At 44.8% G+C, this 12606-nt stretch overlaps 1 protein-coding gene across 5 annotated transcripts; it reads left to right on the plus strand.

The window, feature by feature from the left end:
* The first annotated feature begins 6235 nt into the window (after positions 1–6235).
* On the plus strand, positions 6236–12157 carry LOC100279362 (uncharacterized). Of its 5 annotated transcripts, none has more exons than XM_020543615.3 (7): positions 6236–6865; positions 6947–7063; positions 7150–7563; positions 7654–9045; positions 10676–10969; positions 11106–11454; positions 11537–12157. In XM_020543615.3, the coding sequence occupies exons 1-4, from the start codon at positions 6647–6649 to the stop codon at positions 8713–8715; spliced, it is 1812 nt and encodes a 603-aa protein (XP_020399204.1). In that variant the 5' UTR covers positions 6236–6646; the 3' UTR covers positions 8716–9045; positions 10676–10969; positions 11106–11454; positions 11537–12157.
* The last annotated feature ends 449 nt before the right edge of the window (positions 12158–12606 follow it).

The raw sequence follows: 12606 nt of genomic DNA on the forward strand, positions 1-12606 counted from the left end.
ATTCAAACTAATTCAAACATGTGCATCAAACAAAAGAATAATGTAGGCTCAGCATGATGCAATATTTCATGACTCACATAGGTTTTGATAAAATAAATAATTAATCCCTCACCTAATTGACTTAATCCTAATCAAAAGGAAGGGAGAGGAAGTCTAGAGAGAGAGAGACAAGATGTAACACCTGAATTTGGTAGACATTTAGAGAAGAAATTTTATATCCCTAAATTCAGGGTGTTACAACTATATTCTATGTTGATCATATGAGAAGAATATAACTGACTCAAATTTAATTTAGGTTATTACTTGGTTAGAGATCATCTGCTAGTCAACTCATAGTTATAGTCAGATTACTTTGATAAGGATTAATCTACTATAATATATGGTAAATAAATATCTAACTATGAAATTATAGGATATGACAAAATAAGATTTGTCAATGCGTAGTAGATTTTATTACGAAGCTAACGCAACTGAAATGGACCAAAACGGAGTTAAAATGCACCAGATATGTATTATCTAAGTTTATTTATAATTTTATGTAAATATTATGCTTTAAAATATTCCTTAGGGGTTGTTTTGAAACTTCTGGGAACCTAGTTGTGAAATCTGAAGTCTAAACTGTTAGTTCCCTATAACTACGGGGGACAGCGGGTTTGTTATAATAAGGCCGAGGGGTCTTTAGAAAATGTTCAGGCCAAAGGGGTATCGATGAAGATCAGTTGTCCGATCAGAAATCAAGGGTTGAGATCACAAGGCCGAAGGGGTACGAGTGAGATCTAATCTGGTGCGTTTATCGGAGATGGACGACCACGATTTAAGGAAAAACTACGATCTATTCTCATCCACCCGTATGTGGACCAGCGGCCCAGATCGAATCCACCCGAAACGTTATGAACTTCTAATCGTGGCCGATGGTGATTGATCCAATGGCACACAATGTGCCCCCAAAACAACTATCGACACCAACCAATCGCATGGCGGCGGATAGGCCCCACGACGGCGCCATGGCCGGAGAACGACTATTCGGTCACACTGTGGTTCTTCCCAACTCCAACCTATGCTACACGGAGAGAATGGAGAGAATGGTAAGGTGTACGAGAAGGGGAACTTCTTACCAGAAATTGTGGAGCACATGTTCCCGACCACGGTAACATGCGACACCTCGGCGGCATCACTGCTCAGATGAGGAATTCTGACTGGTATCGGCCGAGTTCTAGCCCGATAATGCAATGTGCGGCTTCCTCAATCGATGGCGAAGCTCCCAAGCCATCCATCCGAACTCTGGAGTCGTACAATGCTATAGGCGTGAGGTGACGACGACCCGTATTCTCTCTTGCTCTCGACGGATTGCACTCTAGTTCTCGGTGGTGAGCATCGATGGCCTGGGGTTATAGCTTGGGTGCCTTTATACTTGAGGTCCAAGAGAACTCGCACGAGGGTTTGTGTCACACTCGGTTTTAGAAGGCAAACCGAATGCGAACCATGTACGTGCCAGGATCAGAAACTCACGTACACAGTGATTATATAATTGGACATCATCACACATTGCTCAAAGTAAATATCGGAAAGGTACTTTATTACATCAAGATGTCCAAGACATCCACAGAGTCTAAAACATAGTCATTTAACATTATCAAAGTGCGGAATACGAAACGTAGTAGATAAGGCCTTCATAGGTAGCTGACTTGGAGTTTGCCACTAAGATAACTAGAACTCGTCGTAGTCCTGAAACTCCTCAAAGTCCTCCATGTTGTCAGCATCCCCTCCTGAGCACTGAATACAGTGGGGACAACCTAGGGTGGGGTGGTTTTTAAAGCAAGGGTGAGTACACATCAACGTACTCAGCAAATGTCCCGTTTGGCTAAAGTGGACTAGCTGTATGTGGAGTTAAGGTTAAGCAGTTGCTTTTAGTTGGTCAAGTATTTATTACTAATAGTAGAGCTAAATTTTAGTAATAAACCCAGTTATTACCCAAATGTGCTCCGTCCAAGAGGAAATACCAGAGATCATAATTGTAACCATCATCATTAATCATCATAAAAGTACCCAAAGTTCTTCTAATCAAAGAGGATCCCAAGGCCGCTCTTAACCGTGAGCACGACTGATATACCAGTTTCTAACACTTTGCAGAGGTCGGACATTTTATCCACAAATCGTGATTCCTGTTCTGCCCGAAGATCATGACTCTCAATTGATCAATACCAAGGTGACCTAGCAGGGTCTCACTACGTAGCCTTTATAAAGATTTCCCAGAGGTCATAGCCACCCGTTAGGTTTCTCCAGTTTGATAAACATAGTACCTCTCCCCAAAGGAAGGGTGACTAACAAAATCAAATCAAAGAACCTCTGCAACCAGCCTCGGCAGAGCAAGTACTGTGCCCGGACCCCATTGACGGCCCTACGATGAAGCCAACTACACCTCTGGTTCCTCTAATTAATCAGCTAAGGGTGTCTCATTGCACCCTCATGGTTGCACTGTTATCCCGGGTGGCACTCCATGAACAGGTCCTTACGGAGAGGTACTCAGAAAACAACCCTAGTCCCCTAAAGTATCACAGGATCATCATCGGGATAACATCATCATATCATAAGTATTCACATCATGGTCATTGATTAAAGTAAAGCAATAACATAAAGCTAACCATGATAACCCAAAAGGTAAACAAGGATAAGGTAAATACAGACTAGTCGATCCTTAGGTTTCAATAATATAATGCGTGACAATGAATTATAAAGTATGTAGGACATATTAGGTCAGAGGACACTTGCCTTCACCAGGTTGTTGCTCAGGAAGATCTTCGATAACACGCTTAGGAACCACGAGTTGCTCGTCGTCTAAATAAAGCGATCATACATTCAATACATTTGGAAAATGACAAATGAACAGCACACCAATCATGTGCAAACAATGGAACACATCTCAAAAGGAAAAGTATAAACTCAAAAGGGAGTTTAGGGTATAGGGTTAACTAATCACATTTAGTAGTTTGTTATTCTCTGAGTGTTGTCTATATCCATGATTACATAATCTGATTCTACTCATTTTAATGAGACATATAAGTTAAACCAGGGATAAATTCATATACTACATATTATTAATCTCACAAGATTAAATATCCATTTACCACTAGGGTTTTCCTTTTATTTACCTTATTAAACAATTAAATTATCACATAAATTACCCCATAGCCTAGGAATAAAATTAGAATGCACATATAGAGGATGAACATAATTTATTTGAACAGAGAATATTCCTATGAACATTTTGCAATTTGAATCACTAAATTTGGAGTTCATATGAAAAAGATATGAAATAAACAACTTTTGAAGTTTGAAATACAAAATTAGGTCCAAATCTATGATTATTTAAAAGGTCGGGGGTTTGTTTATAAGAATCCAGGGGCTTGCGCGCAAAACCCAAGGACGGCAGGTTGACTCTCGGAAAACTGAGGGTTTCTTTAGCAACTTTACCACGCGAAGGGGTACGGGGCTATACTGACCGTTCGATCTCCGATCAACGGCCCAAATTAGATCTCGCAGACGAGCGCGGGCGCGCGGCGAGCGCTGACAGGTGGGCTCGGGGCATCAGTGACCTGAGGTAGGACTGATGGACCGGGCCCAGCGGCAAGGGCGCAGGTGAGGGGGAGATCTAAGCGGCCAGATCTACAATGGGCGGCTGATATTAAATCGGTCCTAATTAAACCTAGATCGCTAGATCTCGGATGGACGTCCAGGATCCAACGGCCAACAAGGTCAGGGCGACCGGTCTTGAGTGTGGCGGCGCCGTTCGTCCCCATGGCGAGGTCTCACCGGAGGCGAGGGCACATCCACGGCAAGGCTCTAGGGGGTTGGGGAAGGACTCGAGCGCACTCAGGGCGACATGGCGGACTCAACCGTGGACACAACACCGGCGCGGGGCACCAGAGGGCGCTGAACGCGGTGGAGCGGCCCAACAGCGGCATGGATTTGCTCCGACGAGCAATCATGCAAAAACCAGGGAGACAAAAGGAGAAATAGGGGCACAGGGAGGTTGCTCACCTCAAGAGGAAACTCTGGAGCAATGGGACAACGACAGGGACGTAGGGATGGCTTGGGTCGACGACGGCGGGCTTCGGTTGCACGGGGAAAACGCCATTGAGCGTAGACCGAGCGAATTAGAGAGGCTGGGGGCCAACCAGGAGGTGTCCCACGTTGCCGGCGAAGGGGCAAAGCACACCGAGGCAACGGATGCACGATGATGGCCACAGAATGGCGGTGATCCTTCGGCGGAGTTCCACGGGCGCGCGCGCAGAGCGAGAGAGGGGGCGAGGGTGCTCGGCTGAGGGCGCAACTGAGCGAGGGGACTGAGTGAGTGGGCGTGGGCTGCAGAAAAGGGCTCGGGCGAGGAGGTCGTGGCCGGAAAACACGCGGTCGTGGGCGCGTCCATGACGGAGAGCGCGGGCGGGAGGTTAGGGAAGAGGGGAGTGGCTGACAGGTGGGGTCCGTGGGCCAGCGAGGGTGAGTGGCAAACGGGTGGCCAAATGCTGAGAGGGAGGTCCCACCGAGCAGCGAGCGAGAGTGGCCACGAGCGCGGACGGTTCAGCGTCGACAGGTCGGCCCCATTGGGCAGCGAGAGGGAGAGGGGAAGAGTGAGCGCGCACGAGAGTGCGCCGGGCTGGTGCGCGGGCGCGGGCTGGGTCGGCTGGGCTGACTTGGGCCGAAATGGCCTTCTCTTTTTCTAGGGATTTTCTAAATGTTTTTCTTTTTATTTTCTCTAGGGTTTTCAATTCAAATTCGAACCAATATTCAAATTCAAACTAATTCAAACATGTGCAACAATTCAAAGAATATTTTAAGCTCAGCATGATGCAATATTTCATGACTCACATTGTTTTGACAAAATAAATAATTAATCCATCTCCTAATTAACTTAACTCTAGCCAAAAGAAAAAGAGATAGAGAGAGACAAGAGTAACACCTGAATTTGGTAGATAATTAGAAAGAAATTTTATACCCCAAATTCAGGGTGTTACAGTTTGTTGCAACAACGAATCGTATCCCTCTCGGGCACGGTGGTTGTGGTCAGCGCACGATAGAGGATTTCAGGGAGAAAGATGACTAACAATGGTGGCCCACGGGTTAGCGCCACAACTGTGCAAAGTGCGCTGACGCTTATGAGGGAGGGTAAGGGGGAGGTAGGGTTGGCTGGGTGCGAGTTTAAGTGGGCCGACGTGCTAGGGTTTCAATCCAGGTAGGTGAATTCCTTCTCCCTTTTTTGTTTTATTTCTTTTTCTAGTTGTTTTGCAATTTTTAAATTCAAATTTGATTTTGGGTTCAAATTTAAACTTCAAAATAAAAAGCACAATCAAAATCCAGCATGATATTATATATTTATTAATTAATCTTATCCATTTAGGTAAATGCTTTAAATATATAGTGCAAGATTATATGATAATCAGCACCAACGATTTGAAGGCCAGGATGAAGTAATATCCCTTACGGGAATCGAACCCGTGTCTTCGACATGAAAACACATTATTTAATTTTATGAAAATATTACTTTTGAGTGTATGTTCAAATTTCAATCCAGCTCAAAAACGAATATCCATTATTTCACTTGTTTACGGAAAGTAATATATAATCTTTATTAAGGATCGTTTTATAAAAAAAATACTTTTAAAGAGTGTTATATAGTTTACAAGGGAACTAATGAATAGATGGACAATGTTTCTTCTAGTTATGGCTTCTAGCTTAAACTGAATCTAAGTTTTGAACTACCTAACTTTTAATATTACTATTTATTTGATTTAGGAAAATATACCTCATAAAGAAAGGAATTCATTATTAGAAGGCATTTTATCTCACAATTTTTTTAGAGAATTATTTAAATCACAAACATTTGATTTTTGGGTGTTACAACGAACCATTGGGAGACCTATTAGACGGTCCATGATACGTTTTAGTGTTCGTGAGAACCCGAGAGATATATATCCCCACAATAGCCTCCTGTTCTTTGGATTAGGCGAGTGTATTCGGCCACCTAGCTGGAGTTTACTCTCTGACAGAGTCCATATGGTTTAGGATGTAGAAAATGACAATTTCTACTATTGTAACGACTCGGCCGATTCTATGTTCACGTTGATTTTGTATGATTTTGACTAAAGTTATTTTTATAAAAATAGGCTCAAAAGTTAGACATTTAACCGTCTATAATATCTTCTAGTTGGCAGAAGCTGAAAAAAGCTGAAACAAACATCATTGCCTTTCAGTTACAGCTACATGACAGAATGTATTACTGATACCAGATTAATTAGCGAGATGAGGCAAAACAAAAACACGGTTGACCACGTCTAGCCGGGATCCTGTTGGTTTGGTCAGACTCAGAGAGATGGTTTGATTTGATTTGGTGTCCGTCCCTCACCTCTTGCAGTCTTGCTTGCTTGTCGTCTCCATCCGTGCATCGTCTTCCTCCTCTACCTCCTCTCTTCTCCTTCGGCTGGGTTTGGGTTAACAAAGGCAGAGGGACCAGCGGCAGCGAAGGTCAATTGCATCGCATCGGATCAGATCTCGACTCAATTCCCGCGGTTAATCCACATATCGACTCAATTCCCGCGGTTAATCCACCGCCAACACCTAAGTTAAAACCACGGCGGCGGAGGCATCGGCCATGCTGGCGCGTGTGGCTGCGGAGATAGCCGCGCTCCCGGAGCCGCGCGGGCCCATGCGCCGCCTCTGCGGGGACCTCGCGCGCCGCATCCGCCTCCTCGCGCCCCTACTCCAGCACCTCCAAGACAGGGACCTGGACGACGCCTTGCGTCTCGCAGACGCGCTGGGGGCCGCGCGCGACCTCCTCCGCGCAGTTCACGACGGCAGCAAGATCTACCAGGTGCGCGCTGTCGCCTTGCTTGCTCCTCAATCCAATTCCATCCAACCCATGAATGAACACCATCATGAACCAACCAACCAGGCCATGCAAGGGGATGCCGTGCTCCAACGCTTTGCAACTGTCAACAGCCACATTCACTTGGCCTTGGATGCCTTGCCGTACAAGACCTTCGACTTGCCTGAAGAAGTGCTGGAGCAGGTACCAACTCAAGCTCCTCCTCCCCCTCAATAATCCTCATCCATCAGTTGAACTTACCACCCATCACCACCTGCCTGCCTGTCCAGGTCGATCTTGTGCATTCTCAGTTCAAAAGGGCTGCAACCACAGCTGCTCCACCAGATGCACAGCTGTCAAAGGACATATGCTTTGCTCTTGCTGACAAGGCCTTTGACCCTCGGGTCCTCACGAGGATCTCTGATAAGCTGCAACTGCACAGCATGGCCGATATCAAGAAAGAATCCCTCGCCCTGCATGAGATGGTCATCTCCAGCGGCGGCGAACCTGATGCCTGCGTCGACGAGATGTCCTCCTTGCTCAAGAAGCTTAAAGACTGCGTCGTCACTGAAGCCCCCACCACAGAGACGCCCAACGCCCAGTCTACCTCCATAAAGCATACATCTCCTATCATCCCTGATGAATTCAGATGCCCGATATCCCTCGAGCTCATGCAAGACCCTGTCATCGTTTCCAGCGGGCAGGTACGCATTCCATAGCGCGTAGTTATCACTGCTACTCTATTCCTCAGGTACATTGATTTCAATGTGGCCTCTCTTGTCTTGCCCTCGCAGACATACGAGCGATCTGGCATCCAGAAATGGCTTGATTCTGGACACAAGACATGCCCTAAGACGCAGCAGCTCCTCTCCCATACATCACTGACACCAAACTTTGTCCTAAAAAGCTTAATAGCTCAGTGGTGTGAGGCCAACGGCATTGAGCTTCCTAAGAACAAGGCAAACTCGCGAGATAAGAAAGCAGCAAAAAGCTCTGACTATGACCATGCTGGTTTAGTATCCCTAATGAACAGGCTGAGGAGTGGGAGCCAAGATGAGCAACGTGCAGCTGCTGGTGAGATCCGTTTGCTTGCAAAGAGAAATGTCAACAACCGGATATGCATTGCTGATGCAGGAGCTATCCCCTTGCTAGTCAATCTGCTTTCCTCTACAGATCCAAGAACGCAGGAACATGCTGTCACAGCGCTCCTTAACCTCTCCATCCATGAGAACAACAAGGCAAGCATTGTAAGCTCTCATGCTATCCCTAAGATTGTGGAAGTGCTCAAAACTGGGAGCATGGAGGCTAGAGAGAATGCAGCAGCCACACTGTTTAGCTTGTCAGTTGTAGATGAAAACAAGGTTACAATTGGTGGCGCTGGTGCAATACCTCCACTCATTAATCTCCTGTGCGATGGGAGCCCAAGAGGCAAGAAAGATGCTGCAACGGCAATTTTTAATCTGTGCATATACCAGGGAAATAAGATTCGAGCAGTGAAAGCTGGAATCGTCATCCATCTGATGAACTTCTTGGTGGATCCTACTGGCGGAATGATCGATGAGGCACTCACTCTTTTGGCTATTCTTGCGGGTAACCCTGAAGCCAAGGCTGTAATTTCGCAATCGGATCCCATCCCACCACTTGTCGAGGTCATTAAAACTGGGTCTCCTCGCAACAGAGAGAATGCTGCAGCCATTCTATGGTCACTTTGTTGCACTGATATTGACCAAACGAGGGCTGCAAAAGCTGCTGGAGCGGAGGATGCACTCAAGGAACTGTCAGATTCTGGCACAGAACGTGCAAAGAGAAAAGCTTCTAGCATTCTGGAACTCATGCGGCAAGCTGAAGAAGCATGAAGCTGACCGTAGTAGATTTGCGAGGTTGTGGTTTTGTTATATTGTACTCTTAGACACTAAATGTTTCTGGATAGTGTTGGTATTTGAGATATATCTGTAGGCAGATGCGTTAAGAATTTTCTGTAAACATATAAATTGGATGTATAATAATGAAAGTCAGCCCAAACTTTGTATGTGATTCAGCTTGGTGGTTATCATTGTTTCAGGTTTCATGCTTGCAAATTTCATTTGGCCTTGCAGAACATTTCAATAAGTTTAAGAGAAAGGAAACCATAAAGTTGCCTGATGGTTCTGCTCTATGGTTGGTACTTTTGGTGGCTTCATGTTGAAGTAAGTTTGCTCTCAGCAAATTGTTACTGAATTTTAGAATTTTTTTTAATTGTTTCGTGAAAGTTTCAAGGTTCCTTACAAGACTTAATCTAGCTTGGTTTCCTTAGGGGCTCACACCGTTTTGTTATTATCAGAATACCTGTTTTTTTTCTGGAAAAAGTAATCCGAATTCCCATTTTCTAATTGATTTATAGATTCAGATAAGGTTGAGATAACATGGTATCCCGTTGTTATCTCCCTCTCTCTCTCCTTTGGCCATTTATTCCATTCTTATGTGAATATCAGCTCTGAATTTTTTTTGTGTCATGGGAATATAGCATTTAACCAACCATGAACCTGTTACCGTAGCTGTTGATGTTACTTTGTACTTGAGGGAACCAAACAAATTTGGATGATGCCATTGCATATGTCAAAATGCTGAATTTGTTTTGCAATCAGAGGTCACTTTGTTGCACTTGTTTTGTGGTTCTGATTTCCATGTCACTAGATCACATAAAAAGGAATTCAGATTCGAAATGGAAAACCAGATGACAAACCAAGTAGACTAGATGGTTATGCAGCACATGGATCGTATAACTTTGTTGGTAGCTAGTTTCATGGTCTTGTTATTCTGGAACAAACTGCGAACACACACTGTCGCTATTTTGATTTGAAAATGACAAGGGTAGGGGCAATAAATAATAATCCCTCCATTCTTTTTTTATTTGTCGTGGTTTAGTTTAAAAAATGAACTAGCGGACGACAAATATTCGAGAACGGAGGTAGTATTTTAATAGCCAAGCTGGGTCCACCGCTTCACGCACATCCCTACATTGTGGTATGCCAAATACACAACACGTTGGTACCATAACTAGATGTCGAGAAAAAGCTGTTCACAGATTCTGATCGTTCTGGATCACGTCAGTCATGTCTGGGTACCATTCAGTGAGATTAGAGATTTGAGTTCAATGACAGTTGAGCTATCTACGCATTATGCATGGTAAATAGCAAATGCTATATTGCATACAGTTGTAGCCTCGAGATAGAGTAGCTAGTGAGACAAGAGGTACAGAAGTATAACAATAAAAAAAGAAGCTTTCTCCTATAGTATGTATGTCAGTGCACAGTAACATGCCGTAGCCCAGGGACACCCTTCGTTTGCATGCATCACATGGCCAACCTAAGCAGCGCAAAGGACAATCATTCATGCCCATATCATTTGCTTGCCTAATCTTTCTCATCTCATGTGCCTTTGCATCAATAATCAACACTGCATCTAGCTAGTGTGATGACACAGCTCCTCTCTAATCCTTTTACTTAAACAAATAGGCAAGTTGGTTGAGGAGATCTAAAACGCTGCTGGCTTTGTAGTAGTAGTGTTGGACTTTGACCGCAACTGCACACACCTAATCAAGATTCTTATACTTGTTACAAGCAGAACATCCATTGTGATATTATTCTATCTCCACATGTGATGTTTAACTAAGGCAAATTCCAGCTTAGCTTACTGACACCATGTTGCTACAATCATATGATAGATGACACTGATTCATCTCTTGGGATCTCCATGCCTGATATGATCCCGAGCGTTGGTTAGTTTGATCTCAACCGTTGATTTCCTAACCAAACGACCTCCTTGCGCCTGTAACAGATCCTTATAAAGACTGCCCATATGCAGGGGATACAATGAAGGCCTGGGGTTGCAGCAACAAGCCTCTGCCCTGAGCTGAGGATGGGGCACATTGCTGAGCCTACCGGCACTGTTGTGATTGGCTGCAAAGTGCTGCCGATCTTCACCGAGCATGGCATTGTTGACAGTGCAATGAAGAAGATGATGGCGCATAGGATTGACGGCAAGAAGGCAGTTGCTCGGGTTAAGGAGCTTCTGAAGCGGGCTGCCCAGGCCAAGCCTCACAGCGTCACTGTCAGTGGAAAGAAATGGAAGGTATATATGTGTGTGTGATCCTTTGATTTTACTTTCATATGCTAATAGTAATTTGTTTAGGATCTAACTAAATCAAGATTCCAAGTTTTTTGATGTGGCAAATACATAAATGTTGAAATCAAATGTGTTCTTGCAGAAGGTTCTGAGCTTCCACGCAAGGGATAGCGCTGCGGCCACAAAGGGAGGGCGGCAACAGAAGCAGCAGGAAGAGGCGATAAGCTGCAGCTCGGGCAAGCTGAGCTTCAAGTGGGACGTGGGCAGCTGCTCCTCGGCATCGTCGGTTGCGTATTCGCCGCTGTCGTTGATGTCGGCACCGGCAAAGTCCTCGGAGCAGACGCTGCTGACGCCACTGAGGAAAGACTATTGCATGTCAAGGCTGTCGTCCATAAGCCAGCAGAGTATGTTGAAGAACATGGAAGGAGACGAGGAGGAGGAGGAAGCCTGCTGCTGCAGGACGGCGCAGTGGATCACCACCGATTCAGACTGTGAGTTGTGTCGTCTGCATTGTTTATTTTGTCTGTATATATAGCTGAACATGTAAACTAATGATTCTCGGTTGGCTCGCAGTTGTGGTGTTGGAACTGTAAACTAATGGTCATCAAGACATCAATTACACTAGTGTATCTATGGTAAGGTCTGTGTCTGTATCAGATCAGATACCCCGACGGACTTCGCTGCATTACACTTACAGTTGCCCCGGCATTGCTTCCTATGTACTCGTATATGTATTATATGTGTCTTGAATACAATCCTAAGGATAGGAAAGGTATTCATATAAATTCTAGTACATCAAATGTGACACCAGGGTACCTAAGGTTCCGGTGATTGATTGATCAGGAGAGCAGTGCCGTAGAGTTTGTCTACCAAGGCATGACACACTAACTCAATAGATAACTCTAGAGAGGTTCGGACTGCGTAAAAGCAGTGTACGGGTTTACAAGCCTAGGAGAGAAGAGATCCTCCTAACCACCTTCTCTACAGCCTTGGATGATTTTCTTGTATTGTGGTTGGTTGTGTGGATCTATCTTGAGTGCTGCTCTACCGTCTCCTTTTTTTTAGTTCAAGGAGGTGATAGTGTTACATGTATACCATTTTTGCGGGCTTGGCTTGTTATATCACATCCGTCGATCTATGTGGTGTATCTTGCTGAGGCGTGCTTCCAAGTAATCATACCATTTTGTTCTTATACGTCAATGCCTTTGGTACCCTTTTCGTATCGTCATGTTATTGGCGAGGTGGATCCTCCTTGTCTTCCCATAGGCCTGGGTTCATGCCCTCTTGCCACAATATACTCTAGTTTTATCGTATGTGTGACAACCTCATACATAATTTGCACATAACAGGGAGTTGGCGTGTGTATCTTCGCATTTAATACATTGTTATTGGTGCCATATCTTGGTAAGAGAACCCCGAGTGTTCTGTAGGCTAGGCAGTGTCTTTGCATGCTTTACCATCCTTGTAATGTTGCCCGTCATAAATTTAATGTGTTCTACCTTAGACTTATCATACAGAATGGCATAGGATCCAGGACGAACAAGACCTCATATTACTAACTCGAGCCTAGCTAGAAGAGGCCATCAAAGAAGCCTGAGAGGTGGCTACGGTTGATACTCTTTGAAGGAGGAGTTTCAAAGAGA

This window comes from Zea mays, chromosome 9 (genome assembly GCF_902167145.1).
Source record: "Zea mays cultivar B73 chromosome 9, Zm-B73-REFERENCE-NAM-5.0, whole genome shotgun sequence".
Classification (NCBI taxonomy): Eukaryota; Viridiplantae; Streptophyta; class Magnoliopsida; order Poales; family Poaceae; genus Zea; species Zea mays.